This window comes from Aquarana catesbeiana, linkage group LG12 (genome assembly GCF_042186555.1).
Source record: "Aquarana catesbeiana isolate 2022-GZ linkage group LG12, ASM4218655v1, whole genome shotgun sequence".
In the NCBI taxonomy this organism is placed as follows: domain Eukaryota; kingdom Metazoa; phylum Chordata; class Amphibia; order Anura; family Ranidae; genus Aquarana; species Aquarana catesbeiana.
This window is the reverse complement of record NC_133335.1, coordinates 33916682-33940175: the sequence shown is the minus strand read 5'-3', so window position 1 is coordinate 33940175 and position 23494 is coordinate 33916682. Positions and strand designations below refer to the sequence as shown.

Genomic DNA, 23494 nt, shown 5'->3' with positions numbered 1-23494 from the left:
CTTCCAGTGGGCATCCTACAACCCATACCCAATAGTTAGAGGCCCTTTACCCACCTTTCTATGGATTTCATTGTGGAATTACCCAACTCCCAGGGCAACACAGTTATCCTTATGGTGGTTGACCGGTTCTCGAAAATGTCCCATTGTATTCCACTTAAGAAGTTGCCCGCTTCTAAGGAACTGGCTTCCATTTTTGCTCGGGAGATCTTTCGCTTACATTGGCTACCCAAGGTGATTGTCTCAGACAGGGGTAGTCAGTTTGTGTCCGGTTCTGGCAAGCCTTTTGTGCACAGTTGGGAATTCAGCTTGCTTACACCTCTGCGTATCACCCGCAGTCTAATGTGGCCATCATAACCACTGGTCAGACCTCTTACCGTGGGCAGAGTTTGCTCACAATAGTGCCTTGAATTCTGCTTCCCGATTGTCCCCGTTTATGGCGAACTATGGTTTCCAACCTTCCATGTTGCCTGACTCATTTGTTCCGCAGAGTATTCCTGCATTAGAGGAGCATCTCCGTGGTCTTCATTCCACTTGGGCACAAGCCCAGGAGGTTTTGCAACATGCTAATGATAGGTACAGACTCCATGCTAACCGTAGACGCCTGCCTGCACCTTCCTACCAGATTGGGGACAGGATCTGGCTGTCATCTTGCAACCTCAGACTTCGTGTTCCCTCTCTGAAGTTCGCATTTCGGTTTATTGGGCCTTTCCGTATTCTTTGCAGGATTAACCCAGTGGCTTACGCATTTCAAATGTATTTCATGTCTCCTTATTAAAACCTTTGGTCTGCAACCGCTTTACCACCTCGGTGCCTCGTCCTCACCCTGTACAGGTTGAGAACCATGAGGAGTATGAAGTACAGTCCATTGTTGGCTCCCATAGGTTCAGTGGGTGCATACAGTACCTGGTGCATTGGAAAGGGTACGGTCCGGAGGAACTCTCTTGGGTCTCATCCTCGGACATACATGCCCCTGTCCACCTCCATGATTTCCATAGACGTTTTCCCCTCAAGCCTGGTGGTCCTCTGAGGGGGAGGGGTCATTGAGGAGGGGGTACTGTCAGGGCTGGGCTCAGCTCTTCCCTCTCAAAGCTGGCCGCTCAGCTGTCGGCTAATTGCCAGCTCCTATCTCTCCACATTGACTCACCTGTTGATGATATCCTGCTCGTCAGTCCTGCCTACTTAAGCCGTCTAGTCCAGATGATCTCTGCCTTCACCTTGGTCATCTCTAGAGACGCTCTCCTGTGTTCCTTTTACAGACTTGCTTGGCTGACATTCCTTCTGGCTCCAGATCCTGCTTGCTGTTCTACTACGCTCATCTCTGACTCCCTAACGTTTTAGCTTGTCTGACTATCCGTTCCGGTTCCTGAACTCTGGCTATATTTTGACTACATTTACTCTGTTGACCTTTTTTATTATTATTAAACAAGTGTGATTTAACTGTACTTCTGTATCAGTCTGATTCATGGTTTCTGACACAGTGGCACAGATGGCCAATAATAAATCACCGGGAGCTGACGGCCTACCCACGGAAACATACGTGAAATACGGGGTTACTCTTCTGCCCACCCTGCTAAAAACCCTAAATGATGCCCTTCAGGATGGTGGCTTACCCACCTCTATGAATGAGGCTATCATAGTAGTTATCCCAAAGACTGGCAAGGACCTACTACAGCCTGACTCTTATAGGCCTATCTCACTGCTCAAAGCAGACGTCAAATTACTAGCACGGGTGTTGGCCACTAGACTATCGGGGATTGTGGCAGACTTGGTCCATCACGACCAGTCTGGCTTCATTCCTACCCGATCTACTGCATTGAACATCCGCAGATTGTTCCTAAAAACTCAATTCCCAGTAGATAACCTGGGTAACAGGGCTATATTTTCCCTCGACGCTGCCAAAGCTTTTGACAGCATGGAGTGGAACTATTTGTGGGAGGTTCTGCATCGATTCGGTCTAGGTGACAGATTCATATGTTGGGTGAAACTTCTATATGTTGCCCCAACGGCGAGGATAAGGATTAACGATACCTTGTCGGAGCCTCTTCCTTTGTTTCGTGGGACACGGCAGGGGTGCCCATTGTCACCCCTGCTGTTTGCCCTTGCATTGAAACCCCTGGCGGCTATGGTGCGGGCCTCCCCCAACATCGAGGTCCGTAGGGGACAGAGAGAGGACGGAATCTCCCTGTATGCAGATGACACTCTGCTGTACCTGAGAGATACTGGGGACTCCTTGAGGGCAGTGATGCGCCTAATCGATCAGTTTGGGCAGCTGTCGGGCTTTGCCATAAACTGGCACAAGTTGGCTCTTCTCCCATTGGACCCCTCTGCCGGAAGATGTATCTCACATACAGGTAGTCACTTCATTCAGATATTTGGGTATAGTGGTAACTGGGGACCCATGGGAATATATAACTTTAAATCTAAAACCAATACTTCAAAAGTTCCAACACAAACATGCCAGTTGATGTAGGTTACCACTGTCAGTAACTGGACATGTAAATCTCATAAAGATGATTTGGGCCCCGCAACTACTGTACATTTTGCACAATGCCCTGATCTGGATACCACAGTATTGGTTCCAATGTATAGACTCACAGTTCAGGGCTCTTACCTGGAGAGGTGGAGTGGCACGCATTAAGCTTGCCACTCTGCAACTTCCCAAAGATCAGGGTGGAATGGCTGTTCTGCACCCACAAATGTACTATTTTGCAGCCCAATTACAACACTTCACAGGTTGGGATCTTGCGACGGTTACAGACTCTTCTAGGGATCTACTCCTTGGCCCTGATACAGGCTACACTGCCCTATACAATATGGAAATAGGCTCCCTAGGGTCCCATTTAATTGTCCCACAGTTCAGCTGCTAATGAAAATCTGGAAAAGGGTCAAGAATACAGTTGGACTGACTGGGTTTTTCTGTCAAACGCCCATTTGGCAGAACTTCTTTTACACAGATTTAGCTAAGGTTGCTAAACATCCAATCTGGGAAAGGGAGGGGATTAGATTCCTCAATCAAGTGCTAAATTATCTGTCCTAAAACCGTATCTTCAACTTCTGCGGGAATTCCCAGGACTGAAAGGTCATCATTACCAATATATACAGCTACTGCGTTGCCAGTGTAGACAATCTAACTTGAAGCTAGAGGACTCCGCATTTCTGAAATCCATATATACAGACCCTAAGAAAAAAGGTATCATCCCTAGAATTTATACCCATCTACTATCACTTGTACAAGCCCCTGACCTTTTACCTTTCAGAGAGGGGTGGGAACGAGAGGTTGGTCCCATTGATGGTGAAGAGTGGGATCAGATTCTTGGAGTGGGACCATTGGTTTCGGTGTCTGCGGTGCAGAGGCTGTCACACCTGTTTATATTGCACCAAGTATACCGTACACCTGTACAGCTACATAAATGGGATAGACGAGAGACTTCCATATGTCCAAAATGTCAGGCTCATCAGGGTGACCTCATCCATATGCTCTGGAGATGCCCCAAGCTGGTGTGATATTGGAACAGAATTGTCACCAAAATTAACAATATATACCAGGTGCAGCTAGCGGTGGACAAGTTGACGTGTCTGTTGGGGAGTCTCGATAAGGAACTGTACCCCCCTCCGGTGTGCATCGCCCTCACGAGGCTCTTATACCTAGCTAGGAATCTGATTGCCCGACTTTGGCTTTTGGCACAGGTCCCAAAGGAGACACAGTGGATCCAAATGGTTAATACCATCCTCATCCGAGAAAAAAACACCTACCATCATAGGAAATCACCTAAAAAATGTATAAGCTTCTGGCAGAGTTGGTTGAACTCCCCAGAGGTGGCACCCCCGCAGATGGCTCTAGATAGGTTACTGATGGGATAGGTGGTTTCCTGCACTGACTTCAGATGACCATATGAGACTATGGGTGACCTGTCAGAAGTGACTTGCCTTTTCTTTACAACACAATGTAATGGCTGTACACTACCAGTTGAACTGACCTTTTCTTTTTAATGTTATTTTATTTTTCTTCTTTTCTGCTTGTTGTTCTGTTTGATTGTTTGCACTTTCCCTTCCAAGAGAGCTTGGAATTTAGGATGTTATGCAATGCTTCTCAGTCACTTGCTAGATGAGTTGGCTATACAGTTACTATCATTCATGTAATGCTATGAGGATTGAAACCCCTGTCTTTCATTGATTGCATCCTATGGAACTGAACCATGTAATGCCTTGTGTTCTATTCAATAAAAATCTTTCTTTTTTTTTTTTAACCAACAAAAGATATTTCCTCCCCCTCCTCCTACCTATCCAGCACACCCTATATAGAAAAGATCTGTGCACTAACCTATTTTTAATCTGCTTTGCTCCGGTTACGTGATCCTGCAGCTTCAGCTCCCCTGTGTCAGTGAGCAGCTCCTGCATGGAAGAGGAAGGAGCGCCGACAATGGCTGGGCCATGGGAGCTTATGGGTGATGTCACGGCTCCGACAATTCACAGTTGTTAACTAACACTCCCTTAAACAGGGAAGCCGGAGCTGCTGAATCACATGACCAGACCAGTTTAAAAAAAAGGCAAGCATACATTTTTTATATAGATATGCAGGATAGGTGGGAGCAGGGAGGAGGGAATGTTAGGATGTAGCTTTAACTATCATTTTAAAGTGTACGATTTTAGTGCAAACCATGTATGGCTTTCCCCACCCCCTTCCTACCGAGCTGGCTCCCACACAGACCTTAGATGCTGCGCAGACCTGCTCCCCATTGTCAGGCTCTCTGCCGCAGATAGCCCATAATAGTATTTTTTATTACAATCCTGAAATTATACTTTAAACGTGCCCCTGTCTAACAAAATGGGAAAACTTTGAATCCTATTGGGAGGTACAGCAGCTTTAGCAAAAGCGGTTTGGTACACTTCACATATACTTGAGAGTGGTCAGTTTCCTGAGAATCCTGTTAACAAAAGAGTGTTCTGGACCTACAGTCAGGTCCATATATATTTGGATACAGGTACAATTTTATTTTTTTCCAGGTATTTACCAAAGCATATGCCATCTATAGTTATATAATGGATATGAGCTGGAAGTGCACACTCTCAGGTTTAATTTGAGGGTATGAACATCCAAATCGGAGCAAGGGTTTAGGAATTACTGCTCTTAAGAATATTTAATAATTAAGCAGGTAAAAGGTCTGGAGTTGATTCTAAGTGTGGTATTTGCATTTGGAATCTATTGCTGTAAACCTACATCACGTGTTCAAAGAAGCTGTCCATGCAAGTGAAATAGGCTATTGTAAGGCTTCAAAAATGAAACAAATCCACCAGAGAGATAGCAACATTAGGAGTGACCAAATCAACAGTTTGGTACATTCTGAGGAAAGAAGAACGCACTGGTGAGCTCAGCAACATAAAAAGGCCTGTATGTCCACAGAAGACAACAGTGGTGGATAATCGCACGATCCTCTCTATGATCCTCTCTAGAAAACCCATTCACAACATCCAGACAAGTGAAGAACACTCTCCAGGAGGTGGGCGTATCATTGTCAAAGTCTACAATCAAAAGAAGACTTCAAGAGAGCAAATACAAAGGGTTCACCACAAGGCTCAAACTATTCATAAGCCAGAAAAATAGAAAAGCCAGATTAGACTTTGCCAAAAAAAAAATTAAAAAAAAAACAGATCAGTTCTGGAAAAGCATTCTTTGGATGGATGAAACTAAGATTAATCTGTACAGAATGACAGGGAAAAAAAAAAAAGTGTGGAGAAGGCTTGGAACAGCTCAGGATCCACAGCACACGTCATCATCTGTAAAACATGGTGGAGGCAGTGTGATGGCATGGGCATGCATGGCTTCCAGTGGCACTGGGCCATTGGTGTTTATTGATGATGTGACAGAAGACAGAAGCAGCCGGATGGATTCTGCAGTGTTTAGAGATATACTGCCAGCCCAGATTCAGCCAAATTCCAAAGTTGATTGGACAGCGCTTCACAGCACAGATGGACAATGATCCAAAACACACTGCAAAAGCAACCCAGGAGCTTTTGAAGGAAAATAGGTGGAATATTCTGCAATGGCTGAGTCAATCACCTGATCTCAACCCAATTGAGCATGCTTCCCTTGCTAAGTACAACTGAAGACAGCTGCAGTTAGAGCCTGGCAAAGCATCAGAAAGGAGGAAACCCAGTCTTTGGTAATGTCCATGGGTTTCAGACTTCAGGCAGTCATTGTCAGTAAAGGTTTCTCAACAAAATATTACAAATGTTATTTATGATTATATTCATTTGTCCAATTACATTTGAGCCCCTGAAAATGGGGGGACTGTGTATAAAAATGGTTGCAGTTCCTAAAATGTGTACTTGATATTTATATTCAACCACTTGAATTAAAGCTGAGTATCCGCACTTCAAATTAATTTGGATTGTTTTGTTGTGAAAATTGTGCCTGTGTCCAAATATATATGGACCTAACCATCTATAGGTGGTGGTGGGAGGGTGGGGGCAGTGCTGTCAAGGCTCCAATTAGTATGAAATGATAAAAGAAAATCCTATATTTGCTAGAAAAGAAAGGCAAACAAGGAATATAAAAATTATTAACAGGTAAATTGGTGGAGAAAGTAAAATTTAATTATTTAACTGGGCTTTAAGTTGTTGTCGCTAAAGGACAAATGATAAATTTTACCTTTATTAGAGAGAAATTCATTTGTTACACTTGCTTTCTCATTTTGACATACAGCTTTTTCAGGCTTCTTGGTTAAACTCATACTAGTATTTGAGAGACCCGGCAATCTATAATCAATATCCCAGATAAGTGTTGGTTAGATTTCTACAAACAGCCATTAAAAGTACCATGTGTCACCTATAAAGACTCTGTACGCCAAGCATAGAACTAAATAGAAAGTAGTTAGCAAGTATTAGTTCTAGGTGGGAGGTAGAATCACCACTTGCTTTCCTATCTATCTTACTGACCTTGCTCAGTCTTTAGTCTACAGTGTATTTTTATTGTGCACATGTTTGAGGTATTTTTGCAGTGTTTATTTTAAAGTGGACCTTAACCCAAAAATGTAAAGATATGTTATGATATGAGGAACATCAAAAAATGTTAGTAGATCTTAACAGCGATCTTAAAAACGTACATACAGCACGAGTTTGTCAGCAGATTTTAGCCAATGATTTTGGCTGAAACCTGCTGATCGGCTGTGGCCAATCACAGCACAGAATTCTATGTTGACAAACACACAGAACTCTGTACACAGACAGTGATCTGTCTGACTCTTCTCCCTGAAATAAACTCTGAATTTGAGGAGAAAAAACAGCCAGATCTGTTAGAAAAAGCAGCATACATTACACTTCTTAGGCACACAGTTAACCCCCTCCCAGCCAGTCTCATTAGTACAGTATTCTCACTGATCACTGTATTAGCAGCACAAGCGACATTAGTATCAGTAATGCCGCGTACACACGGTCGGACTTTTCGTCTACAAAAGTCCGACAGCCTGTCCGACATACTTCCGACGTACCTTCGGCGGACTTGCGGCAGACTTTCTTACGAACGGACTTGCACACACACGACCACACAAAAGTCCGACGGATTCGTACGTGATGACGTACACCGGACTAAAATAAGGAAGTTCATAGCCAGTAGCCAATAGCTGCCCTAGCATGGGTTTTTGTCCGTCGGACTAGCAAACAGACGAGCGGATTTCGGGGTCCGTCGTACTTACGACGTAAAGATTTGAAGCATGTTTCAAATCTAAAGTCCGTCGGATTTGAGGCTAAAAAAGTCCGTTGAAAGTCCGGAGAAGCCCACACACGATCGGATTACCAGCCAGCTTTAGTCCGTCAGCGTCCGTTGGACTTTTGTAGACGAAAAGTCCGACCGTGTGTACGCGGCATTAGAGATCCTCCCAGCAAGTGTCTGTTGGCGGCAGATTGCCCACCGCACTATCACAGTCACACTATAAGTCACTAATCACCGCCATTACTATTACAGTGTCTGTACAGATCAGTGAAGCTGGTTTACTAAAGCTGGAGAGTGCAAATCTATGCTGTGCATGGTAGCCAATCAGCGTCTAACTTCAGCTTGTTCATTAAGATTTGACAAAAAAACCTGGTTTTAAATCAAGCCCAGTATCTAGATCATGATCAGAATTAAACCAGTTCCCCTAATAGTATATTGTCCCCAAAAATGCAGACATGTAGCAGAGTACATTTTGGGCTAAATTTTTGAAGAACTCTGATTTTATTGAAAGCAGAAAATATTGTTCTTATTTTTTCAAAATGTTCGGTATTTTTTTTATTTCTATAAAAAATAAACAGTGGTGATCAAATACCACCAAAAGAAAGCTCTAGTTGTGTGGAAAAATATATATAAATCTCATTTGTGTGCAGTGTTTCATGACCGCGCAATTGCCAGTTAAAGTAGCACAGTGCTGAAAAGCAAAAAAAATGCCCTGGTCATGAAAGGGATAAAACCTTCTGGAGGTCAAGTGGTTAAAGCAATTTTGATATGATGTTTACATTTTTACAAGCTTTGTCTTCCATTTTTTAGTTTTTGTATTTAGCGTATAAGCTTTGGTTATTAGTCACTAAAAACAGCTCGTACCCCACAATAGTCAATCTAAATTCTCTGCTTATATCATGCTGAAACAAATTATCAGCCATGCAGTATTCTAGGTTTTGGCTTTCTAGGAGTCAACCGACTCATAGATCTGCCTTGTTAGGAACAGCAGCAAAGCACTGTGCAACACTGAAAAGCAGAAATCAGAGTCTGTGTATGTAATAATGTAATGTAATTACTATACATAAGATCCAGGTTTTTAAAAAATGTACACATATATCATTTATCAAATGATAAATGACAGAACAAGGATAGTGTATACATTATAAAACGTGTATGTATATATATATATATTATATTATATAAATGTAAAAACAATAAAAATTACTTTAAAGCTGTATTAAAGCAAAAAACAAAAACATGAACCTGTTGCAGCTTACCAATCATTAAATGTGGTAACTGCAGTAGTTAATTTTTGTAGACTTTTTTTCGCTTATTTTCATCTGGTGATGCATTTCCAAACTTAAGGTGTCTCCACACTGGATGGAGGAGCAACATAGTGTTAGGCCTCATTTACACAGGCACACCGATCTGTGCACTCATGCAAAGGCCCGTTTTTGGGCACATGGGATTGAATAGATGTTCTGTGCAGCCTGATGAAATCAATGATGTGCACCAGCTGCACAAGTACATGTAGGCAGCCTGCTGAAATCAATGACAGGCAGCCCACTGTACATACATGCACAGACCTCCTCCCGCATTCCAGAGTGCACATCCATGCAGGTCTGATGAATAGATCAGCATGCAGACAGACTGTATGGATCGGGTCACCCATGTGAATGAGGCTTTAGATGCATTACTACTAGCAGACTTAGATAGACTTGACTAACAAATTTAAGCAAAACTCTTATCAAGACTTTTTAAGCAGTTAGAGCAACAGCAAACAACAATTAAAAAGAAACAACTGGCAAAAGTATAATAATAACAACATTTACCAGTCCTGTCAACGTTGAATGGATTCTATGTTCTCCTGCAGAGCTGCACTGGAGATTTTAGCATCTGACACTTCTGGGTGTGTAGTGATGACTGTATCTCCCTGCAATGGTCGATCCACCAGCCATCACTATTGTGTCCTTGCAGCTCTGAAGCAGCAGGGTTAAGCAGGACTCTGACACACCTTAAAAGTGTTGGATGCGAAAGTTTCCAATGGCTGGTGTAGCTGCGAAAAAGAGAAAATGCAATTTACCAGTGACTGGACTGGTAAGTATTATTCATGGATTTTACTGGCGTCTTTTTCAATTTTTGTTTTAGCTACAGAGTAACCTAAAAGCCATATAACTGTCGGCTGGAAACTGCTGTTGTCCAACTTAGGAGCTGCACACTAATTGCAAGGCAGCCAGTTCACTTGCAGCAATACTGAACAGGTGATTCGCTATCTTTGAATTAACACAGAGCTCATGAATCAGACAGTCAAACCCTTTATCAGAAGATCATGATCCATTAGGTATTTATCTTTATGACATGTTCTTTAAAAAGTTAATCATGGTAGGGTACCTACATTGGCATATTCTTTCCCACAGGAAACTGTGTGTCCGGCACAATATCCATTTGTTCTTCTGGGAAATAAATTGTTAAATTGTATTATTTTGACAAAGTATTATTTTGGTACAATAATTTTTATTGAAAGTCAAAAGGGAATACAATGCAAGAGTCACCTAAGCAGGACGTCTTATACAAACACACAGAAATGAAAATCGCTTACACCTTCAAGCAGCAACTGTCAAAAAAATGTGGGCACATACATGACAGTTGCACGACAAAGTATTATTAACATTGTAACAATATAAGAAGTGTTACTAACCATGGCCTCCCTTTGAAAGATTTGGGAAAATGTCGTCAGTCAGCATAGTTTCTACATCAGCTGCTGTAGGCTTTTGCTAAAGACAGACAGTTAGGCTTAACATTTGCACAGAAAGCAGCATGGCAGCAATAAAGCTTTCAGACATACAGTACCTTGTTAGAGGCCCCCTTTTTCAGGCAGCTTGCATTTTCTTTGTGACTAGGCCCCACAAATGTCTTTGTTTGTGCAGAACTAATCATTTCTAGGGGTGGTTTCATCCTTGCCTTTCCCAGTGATGCTGAAAAACACCCAATGTGGTACTCAGTATAAGATTCCTTCATGAGAACTATGAAGATTTCTATCTAGTGACCTCCTAACCGGGTTCACCCTCTCCCTGGCTGGAAGCCCCCTGAAAACAATTCTGTTAGTCATGCACCTGAACGATTTGTTGATCTTGATTAACTTAGCTGACACTACCTCCATATACCAATCTATCTAGGCTCTCCTAAGTCTCAAGAACATTTTCCATTGCCTGGATGATCTCTACTCCTGTCATGCTCTAAACAGCAGTTGTTAGTGGCCAAGGAAGTGGTGCTTAAAGACCTGCCTTGTTTTGGCTGGATTGTGAACTGGAAGAGTCAGCTAGAACAATTTCAAAGAACAGAATACCTGGGCATTGTGCTGGACATGGTCCTGACAAGAGTGTTTCTGTCTCAGTGGAAGATTTGGAAAATTATACAGCCTCTCAGAAAGTCATTCAGAATCTGATATTATATTAAAAGGATTCTTTGACCTTTGTATGTATGTTGAATGCAGGTATTCTTGTGGTTCTGTGGGCCAAATGGCACATGAGGCAGTCCCAAGTTTGTTCCTCCAGGATGAAAGGGTTATGGTACCTCTTCCTATACAACAGGATCCTTAATAGTGGACGGTACTGGCTGACCTCTTCTTGGGCGTGTCCCTTAGTCCTTGTCATTGGATAATTGATACCATGAATACTAGGGGTGCGCATCTTCACTGATCTCACGATTCGATTCCGCAATGCATCACGATGCATTACGATTACGTCACATGGTTAAAAACTTTTTATCCAAAAAATTCAAGCAGTCAGAAAAACTCAATTTTTATCCAGTGGCAGAATGATGGTGGGATCAGAGGCAGAGGGATGGTGATATCAGAGGCAGGGGGATCAGGCATTTCCATCATGGGACTTATCCTTGGTTTTAAGGGTTCTGATGCGACTCTAGTATGAGCCTTAAAAGAATGTTATAACTGGTGTTTCACCTTGAAGTATATTTCGTAACAGCTATCATGTTGGCCAGAAGGATGTCAGAACTTTGTGCTTACATATAAAGAGCTGTATTGCATTCAGTTTCCAGATAAAGTGAATCTCCATCCATCTCTAAAATTTCACGCCAAGGACTCGACAAGCTTTCACGTTAATTGGGAGCACATTTTACCATCACTTTCCAAACTTAGTAAAACTTCTTAGTGGGAAGACTTTAGCTCATCGGACATACTTAAGCTGATTTCAGCCTATCTTGAAAGAACACAGTCTTTCAGGAAAACGGTCAGGATGTTCGTGCTTCTGGCAGGTTCAAAGAAGGGTATGACTGCAAAGCTGAGTAGTATCGACATGGATCCAGAAGGTGGTGCATTCAGCATACGTTTCCCCTACACTGCTCATTCAACCAGATGGACGGCGGCCTCGCAGCCATGTGGGCTTTTGCAGTTACGTTTATCCAACACTACAGGTGTCAGGAACCGGTGTGACCAGAAATGTGTGGACTGCCACAGAGAATATCAGGCACAAGTAAGTATAGAATAATATAATTTATTTAAAAATAAGTGAATAACATGCAGTATCTCACAAAAGTGAGTACACACCTCACATTTTTGTAAATATTTTCTTATATCTTTTCATGTGACAACACTGAAGAAATGACACTTTGCTACAATGTAAAGTAGTGAGTGTACAGCTTGTATAACAGTGTAAATTTGCTGTACCTTCAAAATAACTCAACACACAGCCATTAATGTCTGAATCGCTCGCAACAAAAGTGAAAATGTCCAAATTGGACCCAAAGTGTCAATATTTTGTGTGGCCTCCATTATTTTCCAGCACTGCCTTAACCTTCTTGGGCATGGAGTTCCCCAGAGCTTCACATGTTGCCACTGGAGTCCTCTTCTACTCCTCCATGACAACATCATGGAGCTGGTGGATGTTAGAGACCTTGCACTCCTCCACCTTCCATTTGAGGATGCCCCACAGATGCTCAATAGGGTTTTGGTCTGGATTAATGCTAGGCCAGTCCATCACCTTTACCCTCAGCTTCCTTTAGCAAGGCAGTGGTCGTCTTGGAGGTGTGTTTGGGGCGTTATCATGTTGGAATACTGCCCCACGGCCCAGTCTCTGAAGGGAGGGGATCATGCTCGGCTTCACTATGTCACAGTACATGTTGGCATTCATGGTTCCCTCAATGAACTAGCTCCCCAGTGTCAGCAGCACTCATGCAGCCCCAGACCATGACACTCAATGCTTGACTGTAGGCAAGGCACATTTGTCTTTGTACACCTCACCTGGTTGCCACGATTTACGTCCTATAAGTGCTGACATAAGGTGAGTCAGGAATTCAGAAAATTGTTGACCAAACCTACCAAAGTTTTCCTTTCGTGGTGTATCCTCATGTCAGCATGGGTTTTCCACCCCTGTGTCCCGTTGCAAGTCTTCTTACAGAATACTGGGAGGAGGAACTCACTTTTTTTATAGATTGGAAGATGGTCCTTAGGGTCAGGAGAGCAGAGTTGACCTATATGTACTGACATGAAGAAACGGCTAGAAAGGGAAAATACAGTAAGCATTGTCAACAACTTTCTAACCTTCCTGATAAGAAGGCAGAAGTCAATTCTTTACATGTTTCCTTGTACTTGAAAAAAATGAGGATCAGCTTTTACAAAAATGTATTTCTGCAGCCTACAGAGGACTTAGCCTTTAATTTACTGTTTCATGCAACAAAGAAGAAAGTGTAACTCACGTGTTGTTACTGATACAGAGGCACTAGCTGTCTTCTGAGCACCAGGTACTAGAATATTGATTGATGGCTCTGAAACTTTTGGTCGACTTGGTGTAACCAACTACAAAAAGCATGCCAGTAGAAGACAAGGATTATTTATGAACAGCATGAATTGTAATATAAAGTTGAGATTATTAATTTTCTATATTCAGTATGATTATGTATTTGCTGTAAAATAAATAGGGTTTGATTAATGTCATTTTGGAGAAACCAGCTGTTGTGCTGGCATTGTACACAGGACATTCTCTTCTAGCAGCCCATTCTTTGACCTTAGCTTGCACTTTGCATCTTATTTCCACATAAGAAGAATATTACCATATTCCCTACAACTCAGTAGCTTCAATGACAGCTGCTTAGCAACTTTTTAATCTAACCCAGGGGTCTCCAAACTTTCTAAACAAAGGGCCAGCTTACCCTTCTTAAGACTTTAGGATGGGGTCAGTGGGAGTAAGAAAAATACATAGCACCTGTGTTCAGTAGGAGGAGTAATAGCACCCCATTATTGATATTGGTAGGAGGAATATTGCCAATTGTTGGTATCAGTGGGGGGGAATAGTGCACCATCCGTGTCATTGTGAGGAACAGTGCCCTATTCCTGATGTCAGTGGAAGGAATAATAACCTACTGTTTGACAGGGGGAGGAACAGTGACCCATTGTTGGTATAAGTTGGAGGAATAGTGACCCATTGCTTATATGAGTGGGAGGAATAGTGGCCCGTTGTTGGCTTTAGTGGGAGGAATGATTGGTGCTCCATTATTGGTATCAGAGGAAGAATTGGTGCCCCATTATTGGTATCAGTTGGAGGAATAGTGACCCATTGCTGGTATGAATGGGAGGAATAGTGGCCCCTTGCTGGTATGAGTGAGAGGAATAGTGACCCATTACTGGTATTAGTGGAGGGAACAGTGGCCCATTGTTGGCTTAGTGGGAGGAACAGTGACCCATTGTTGGTGTCAGTGTAAGGAAGAGTACCTTATTGTTGGTGCCAATCGAAGAAATAATGCCTGTTGTTCGTGTCAATGGAAGGAATGATGCCCCATTGTTGGTGTCAATGGAAGATATGATGCCCCATTGTCTGTGTCAATGGAAAGAATAATGTCCATTCTTTGTGTTAATGGATAGAATAATGCCCATTCTTTGTGTTAATGGAAGGGATAATGCCCATTGTTAGTGTAAAGAATGATGCCCCATTGTTGGTGTCAGTGAAAGGAAATTGTGCCCAATTGCTGTTGTCAGTGGGAGGAATACTTCCTTCTATCAGTGGAAGGAATAGTGCCTCATTGTAGGTGTCAGTGTAAGGAATAGTGCTTCATTGTAGGTGTCTTTGGAAGGAATAGTGCCCATTGCTACTGTCAGTGGGAGGAATACTTCCTTGTATCAGTGGGAGGAAAAGTGCACAGAGGACCGGATAAAGGTAATCAAAGGGCCACATCTGGCCTGCAGTTAGGGGACCATGGTTCTAAATCAATGTCTTAAACTGGCCACAGGCAGGACACAGAATGGAGCCAGATACCAGCTTATCAGAAAGAAATAACAGCAATCATTACTTTTTTCCAACCCATCAGTTTGCCCTTCTACGTGAACAGTGACAAGAGGCACACAGAAGAATATATACATGGTGGACTCAGAAAATCGCTGAACTGGGTGTGTGGCTGGCTGTTATGTATACTGTAGCTACATCACATCAAACACAATATTACATATGCTGTTTGTTGACACGTATAGGGAGCTAGGCTAGTGTTGAACATGATATAACCTGGACAGTAGACATGTATGAATAATGAAAATATTATCATAGGCCCATAATCAATATTAGATTATTTATGATACAGATAATACATTTCTTCATAACTATGCCATGAAGCCACTTGTGCACGTTTATTCGACTATGAAGACAGATAGATACATTATATACAGGTAGATGCATACACATAATTTAAATAATTCATACTACCACCTTTTTACAATTTTGAGAGTTGTCTTCCTCACAATTTTGTTGACTGCTGCTTGGTGTTGTTAAACAAGGTTGGTTTTTGGTTTTGACTTCACTGGTTTCCACTACAGTTATATGCTTTGTAGAAGACACAGATTCTTGGCTTTCAGGTATAAGGATCTGCAACAAACAAAGATTGCTGTATTCATTATTTCCTATGCAGCTTAAAGTGGTTGTTACCCCAGCATTTCATATTCCTGATATGTGACTGCTGTTCCATGTACTTGTATGAGAAAGAATCCTGTTCTCTTTGTATTGCTTCCTTTGTGTGAAATCCCTGGTGTTCCTGCTAGTCCCTCTGCTTTCCTATTAAAAACGGACCACACTAAGCAGCAGAACACACAGTGGTCAGTTCTCCAACTGTGTTGGGAACTCAGTGTGCTCTCCTCCAATGAGCAGACTTGGCCTGGCAAGCTCCCCCTGCACAGCCTTTCACTGTGCTGATGTTTCTCCTCCCCCAGCTCTTATACAGCTGAGAACAGAAGGAGCAAAAGTGAATGTGATCACTTATAAAAAAAAAGGGGGAAAAAGGTATTTATAATGGCTTTTTTTATATCTGTACACAAATGTTTTGCCTTTTGTTTCAGTTTTAAACTGAATGGGCTGTTTTACAAGGTGATTGTTTACAATCACTTTAACAACTTGCCCAGTGGGCACTTTTATCCCCCTTCCTGCCCAGGTCAATTTTCAGTTTTAGTGCTCTCGTGCTTTGAATGATAATTACTCAGTCAACACTGTACCCAAAAGAAATTTTTAGCATTTTTTTCCCACAAATTGAGTTTTTATTTTGTGGTATTTAATCACTACTGGGTTTTTTTATTTTTTGCTAAATGAATAAAGACTGAACATTTTGAAAAAAAAAACTTTCATAGTTTGTTATAAAATGTTGCAAACAGGTACATTTTTCTCCTTCACTGATATGCACTGATGAGGCTGCACAGATGATCATTGATAGGCTGCAATGATTAGCTGCACTGATGAGGCGGCACTGACAGTTGGCACCGATGGGCACTGATAAGCAGCACTGATGGGCACTGGTAGGCAGCACCGATAGGAGACACTAAGGAGGAGGAGGCACAGATGGGCACTGATTGGCAGCACTGGTGGGCACTGTTGGGACTGCACTGATAATCAGTGCCCTGATTATCCCTGTACATGTTCCTTTTACAAAAGCTGGTGTTCAGCTCTCTTCTCCTCTCCTTACACTATCAGCATGAGGAAAGGAGTGCCAATGACCAGCTTCTGTTTACATCTGTAATCAGCTGCGATTGGACACAGCTGATCATATGGCAAACAGCCGCTGATTGGCTCTTTACCTCAATCTGTGATCAGCGGCGTCCCAGAACTAGGACGCACTGTAGCCGTAATTCGGCTTTAGCGTGGTCGGCAAGTGGTTAAGATGGTACACATGAACATAGGCACTATTTATACTACCCCACTTAATTCTGATTTTTTTTTTTTTTTTTTAAACGCGTTTATTAGTGTGAACTGCAAAACAAATCTCCAATGGAAATGGGGGAGGGTGTTCTGTAGTCCTTTCCAATGGGGGCTATTCCTCTATAAATACAATACACTGAACAAGCATTGCCATACCAGGACAGGAATTGTGTAAATGGCAGGATCAGAATGTGAAACCAAATAAAAAAGCCTAAACAAAGAAAAATAATACAGCCAACAATGTATAAAATATGTATTCTTGGTTTTAGATACACTTAAATTTAAAACCCACTACAGCCACATTTTTTAAAAGTTCCTTTTAGAAAAAATATGAAAAAAGTAAAAATTTTTGTCAAGTTTTGCTAAAAGTTTTACCTGGTCAACATCCACCTGGGCCAATCTGGAGCAATGAGGATCACCAGAATGCCCTGCATCTCAAATCTGCTGAGCAGAAAAATAAGGAACTTTCAGGGAAGAAAGGCACGGATCAGGATGTACTGATCCCACAGACACACCAGAGCACCCACTGCTTCTGCCAGTGAATTAATGCATCTGGATGCAAACCTGTACAGTTTGTTGCTGAACCTGAAGGCCAGGAAGCCCACATCTAAATCCCTCTACTTCCAACACAGGCCTTGGAACACCTCTGCATGCAGAGCGCACTCTCCTTGGTCCAGCTGAGAAAGCCTGCCAATTGCTACACAAGGAATGTACTTGGCTGACAAGCCCGGAATGCAAAGTTCTGCCTAGTGCAAGATCTACTTTACCTCTCTAGCCTGATCAAATTTTCTGGTTCCCCCATGATGAGAAATGTATGCCACCCCCGCAGTGTCCAGCTGAACCAGAAGCAGTTGGCCCTACAAAAGCTAGGTTCAACACTGAAGAGACCAATTTGCTTGAAGTTCCAAGATGTTGATTGAGAGACAAGTCCTCTAAGGACCAGGTCACCTGCACCAACAAGGTTCCCAGGATTCCCCCTCCAGCCGAACAAGCTATCACCTGCCCTGAGAGCCTTCCAGAAGAAAGGAAAAAAAGAACTTCCTCAACACCAGAAGTACACCAAGCCATGTATAAGCTGGTCCTTCTTAAAAAAAAAAAAGTTTTGCTGTCTCTGTAAACAACCAATTCAAAAAGTGTCTAAGTGCTCAATTATAAATAATATTCATAAATTCATACGTAAACAATTCAGATGAACAATCAAGTATATAAAATAATCACATAATTACAAATGAAAGTTCATAAAAGTTCATATAATACGTAAACTTCTAATATCCTTGAATCCAATGTGTGCACCACTGCCACTTCAAATGCTACAAAACAACTTGTAAGTGTGAATCCACCACCGCCAGCGCGCACTCCTTACTGAGAGTAATTGACTTCCAGATCATAAGAGGTTAAAAGCATGAGATAAGAGACCTTCTGTGGTCACAGAGATAATCATCAGACTCCACGGCTGCCACAACAGGGTCCCCCACTAGATGGCGATCACAATGTCTCCAATGTATATACAGTGGGTATAGAAAAGAATCACATCCTGTAAATAATCACATTTTGTTGCTTTGCAGCCTGAAATGAAGACAAACACAGTTTTTGTTTTATCCAGCTGTATTTACACAGTGCAACTTATAACATCCAAGTGAAAGATATTACACCAACATGTCAGAAAAAAAATCAAAAACAGAATCACTGAGTTGGAAAAAGGATCATCCCCCTCCTAAAAATGACTTGTAAACTCGATTAGGTGTAGCTAATCACCTTCTCAATGGTACACAAAGCCATTTGACTTTCAACTGCGATTAATTGTGGTCATTTTGATTAGCTCAGCATGAAAAGAGCTTTCCTGGGAGCATGTCAATCCCTGGTAGTACAACTGAAGCAAACAAACTATGGGTGGGAAAAACACTGTCAAAAGATCTCTGGGATGAAGTTGTGGACAGGCAGGAGATGTCGGGAGTTAGGAGATGGATACAAAAAAAAAAATTCAAAGGCTTTATCAATGCCTAGAAGCACAATGAAGTCTATTATTAAGAAGTGGAGGGTATTTGGTACAACACAGACCCTCCCTGGATCAGGATGTCGCTCCAAATTGGATGAAAGAGCCAGGAGAAAACTGGTCAGAGAGGCTACAAAGAGGCCTATGGCAACGCTAAAGCAGTTGCAGGAATTTATGACAGAGTGGTTATTGTGTGCATGTGACAACAATATCACAAATTCTCCACAAATATGGCTTGTATGGGAGGGTTGCAAGAAAAAAGCCACTCCTCAAGAAAGGAAACACTGCCAAAACACACCTTGAAGATTCAGAGGCCATATGGAAAAAAGGTGTTATGGTCAGATAAAACGGAAATTTTATTTTTTGGCTGCAACACCAAACAATATGTCTGGTGGAAATCCAAGACAGGTCACCATCCAAATAAAACCATGCCTAAAGTAAAGCATGGTGGTGGTAATATCCTGTTATGGGGGTGTTTCTCTGCAGCAGGGACGGGAGCACTTGTCAGGATAGAAGGAAAAATAGATGGGGCAAAATACCGTCAAATTCTTGAGGAAAATCTGCTACCCTCTGCAAGAAAGTTGTCAATAGGAAGAAGGTTTACATGTCAACATGACAATGATCCAAAACACACAGCAAAAATGAGCACACAGTGGTTGAAGGAGAAAAAAGGTGAATGTCTTTGCATGGCCTAGTCAGAACCCAGACTTGAACACCACTGAAAATCTGTAGCATGACTTAGAGACTGCAGTCCACAAACGGTCACCATCAAATTTAACTGAACTTGAACAGTTCTACAAAGAGTGGGCAAATATTGCAGTCTAGATGTGCTGTCAGGTCACCTGAGACCAGGTGACAGATGCACTCCGTAGGAGTCGGAAGTGCACCGCTAAGATAGTGGCCCTAGGACTGACTGCTGCGGATAGTACGCAGGAAGGTTCAGGAAGTAGGTCTACTGGACCACTAACACAGATCCCAGTGGGAGCTAGAGCATAGATTCCCCAGGGCGCGGAGCCTAAGAGCCAACAGGTGTTCCCCAGAGCCTCTAGTGATGAGGATGGACTGCTGTGCAGTCTGGTTCCAGGTCACGGCCCCGGGGTCTCACAGCTCACGCTCACGGTAAACTACAGGAGAAGGAAGCAGCAGGCTGGAACAACAAGGATAGTAAAGGGATAAGGCAGATCTCAGGGCGACTAGCAGACAGGAACAACAGAGTACACGCCAAAGGTACAGGGTCACAGGCAAACAGGGATAGTCAGGGACAAGCCAAAAGGTCAGGGTCACGAGCAGACAGGAATAGTCGGGAACACGCCAAGGTCGGTAACAGAGACAAACGAAGAGCACACGGCAAGCAGGAAACAGGAAGCCAAACACATAATGAATACACAATGGTTGATCAGCAAGGTTGGCTTGCAATGCCCAGGTTAATATAGTGTTCCTAATTAGAAGCTGGGTGGAGCTATGCTGAGGGAAGGTTATTTAAACAGTCAGGTGAGGGTGACTGGTCTCTAAAGAAACACATGGAGGAGGTAAGCTGACAGACACACATCACTGCATAACCATGACATGTGCAAAGTTAGCAGTAGGGGTGCAACGGATCGTCATCGATTCGTGATCCGATCCGGGGAGGTTGATCCGATCCGCGGAGGTTGATCCGTACGGGACACCCACGATCTGCGGAGTGCTCTGTGGCCTTGGCCATAGGAAAGGCCGAGGCTTTGGCCTAGCTCCGGAGTGGCGGCCATCTTGGTACACCCGGCGGCCGTTTAGCACGTGATCGCTCCGTCGAACGACGGAGCGATCACTTGTAACAAACCGGCGTCATGTCATGACGCCGGTTCCTCTCTCTCCCCTCTGTGTACTGATCTGTACAGTGGAGGGGAGAGATCGGATGGCAGCAGTGCCAATGCTCTGCAATGCCCTGACAATACTCTGCAATGCCATGACAATACTCTTCCATACCCTGCCAATACTCTGCCATACCCTGCCAATACTCTGCCAATAGTCTGCCATACCCTGCCAATACTCTGCCAATATACCCTATACCCTGCCAATACCCTGCAATACCCGCCAATACTCTGCCAATAGGGAGATTGTGGATATTACAGTGGGGGAGATTTTTTTTTTGTTGAACCGAAAATGATCCGAACCGTGACTCCTGATCCGAGGAACGATCTGAACCGTGAGTTTTTTGATCCGTTGCACCCCTAGTTAGCAGAGACGAATCCCAACAGATTAAAGGCTGTAACTAAAGTAAAACATGGCTCAACAATATACTGACACAAGGGGTCCTTTTTCCTACTCAGAGATTCTGTTTTTGAATTTTTTCTTATTTTTTTTCTGACATGTTGGTGTTCTATCTTTCACTCAGATGTTATAAGTAGAACCCCCATAACAACAACAGTGAGCCCCTGTTTCTCACTGTTGTTCTTACGGTACATATGTTCTCTCTACACCATGTATTCATGTTTTATGTGTGCTATATGTTTTTAACTCTTTACCCTTTTTTTGCTCTGTTTGTACAATGAATTGTTATCAATAAAATATATTTTTTATCCAATATCGTCCAATGTGCCTCTAAAGTCCGACCCAGGGCGTTTCTTTGCCCTTCTCTTTTCATTAAGTTGTAATCCCCTATACAGATGTGGCCATAGGAGTGCTTGTCTCTAAATTTACAATCTTATGCCACGTACACAATTCCGGTCTTTCCGACAGAAAAAGTCCGATGGGAGCTTTTGGTCAGACATTCCGACCGTATGTATACCCCATCGGACTTTTTCTGTCAGCATGTGCGACGAACTCAGATATAGAACACGTTCTAAATCTTTCCGTCGGAAATGCCGACGGAGTTTATCCCGTTCGTAAGTCCGCTCGTGTGTATGCGGCATTAGTGAATGTAATAATCAGCATACTATATGCCACCCCCATAGCCCTTCCTCCTCCATGTCCTCCTATTGCTAAACACTATGGGGTGGGGCTAAACACTATGGGGTGGGATATAGTATGCCGATTGATTACATTCACTAAGAAACCCACAAAAAAGGAGAGTTTAGAAAAAAAATCAGCATTACATATATCTGATATAATTGCTAATACCTGTAAAGTAAAAAAAAAAAAAAAAGCCTTGGATGCAGATGCTGTCTAAACAAAATTAAAGCAAGTATCAATCATTCAATGTTCAAAAAAAGATTTATTGGGAGCTGTGAAACAGTTACTTGATATTTATAATCTAATTTGAAGTGCTCTTCTGAAACTGTTTTTTTTTTTTTTTTGGCATGTGACCAGGAAAGCACCAATCCGGGCTGGCCAGACACAGACTCGCATTGTAAAGAACATATATTAGCAGAGCAATAGAAGCCCTCCCCAAAGATCTTATCCTGCAGATGCCACTAAATAGGGAAAGATCATGTAACCACGCAACAGTGCTGGAGGAATAAGATACTTTGAGGATTAAAAGAAAACAAAATAAATGCCTTGTTATATATGATTTATGTGAATGTATTATGGCAATTAACACTTCTCTATTTAGTATCACTTTTGGAAAAGTACAGATACTGTTCACAAATATTCAGGAGCTGGCAACAAAATTCCCACAATCAATATCCAATGCACAGCTTGTAATACCTGAGATCCACTTTCATCAAAAATAACATGCACGGTCGTCTTTGCTACTGAAATGCCTTGTTTCTTTATAAAGCCCTGTAATCATAAAACAATATTACACAGAAGTCTAATGGTTTAAAGAAGGCTTCTAATCTTAGCATGGTAAGCCCCCCAGTTCTTTGCTGCTGAAGTTGACCCTGACGATCAGCTCATCCCCATTGAAAAGTAACATAATGGTATTCTAAGACAAAATCGCAAGTAGTTCTGAGTGCTGCAAAAGCAAATACCTAACAGGTAGATGTCTAAGGTCAGATCTCCATCACCATCACTGGACAAGGGTTACAATTTGTGAAATCTCTCTTAAAATTATCTTGTCAACCACTTAAATGCAAAATTAGGACATAAAGTTCTAATGTCACAGTTACCATTTTCTAGGAGAACCACCTCTCTCATTTAGCCTACAGTGCCTGTTTAAGGATATCCCCTCTAAAATCCTGAAAACATCCGCTATCCCAGCACTTGTTTACTATGACACCTGCAGATCAAGTGGTAAAATGTATCTAGCCAAGATTTAAAGAAAACAAAAACAACATTTCTGCAACACATATACTTTCCCTATGGTTTTCACCCTTTTAAATTGCAATTACAGAAAAATAACAGCTGATCTGCCAGAACTCCAGTGCGCTCCTAACTTCCTGTAGGGAGCTGGCAATGCTTCTTCTGTTGCACCAAGCTCTGAAGCAGTGGTCTTGGCCCTGCGCAGTTCCCTCTTGCTGGACTGCAGAACACCTTCCCTTAATTTCAATTATGTAAGACGGAGGAGAATTTAGGCATGGCTGCTACCACTTAGCATTTTAGTGTAGGAGAGGCAGTATCGTCAGTGCAAATGGAAATTAGTAGTTCACTGGAGTTCTGGCAGGAATAACAGACAAAACATGGGAGGGTGTGCATGTATTGCAGAGGTGTACTGAATATTCTACTTTCAAATGAATGTTCTTATGGATTGTTACAACTGATCCTTGTATT

At 42.4% G+C, this 23494-nt stretch overlaps 1 protein-coding gene across 1 annotated transcript in view; it reads right to left on the bottom strand.

Moving 5' to 3' along the window:
* SYCP2 (synaptonemal complex protein 2) overlaps window positions 1-23494 on the bottom strand; it is a 162624-nt gene that overhangs the window by 120817 nt on the left and 18313 nt on the right. The window contains exons 13-19 of the mRNA XM_073606390.1: window positions 22490-22564; window positions 15400-15555; window positions 13403-13502; window positions 10541-10665; window positions 10389-10464; window positions 10086-10143; window positions 6650-6756 (exon numbers count right to left, since the gene is read on the bottom strand). Coding sequence (XP_073462491.1) covers window positions 6650-6756; window positions 10086-10143; window positions 10389-10464; window positions 10541-10665; window positions 13403-13502; window positions 15400-15555; window positions 22490-22564 — 697 coding nt within the window. The remainder of the gene's footprint in view (window positions 1-6649; window positions 6757-10085; window positions 10144-10388; window positions 10465-10540; window positions 10666-13402; window positions 13503-15399; window positions 15556-22489; window positions 22565-23494) is intronic.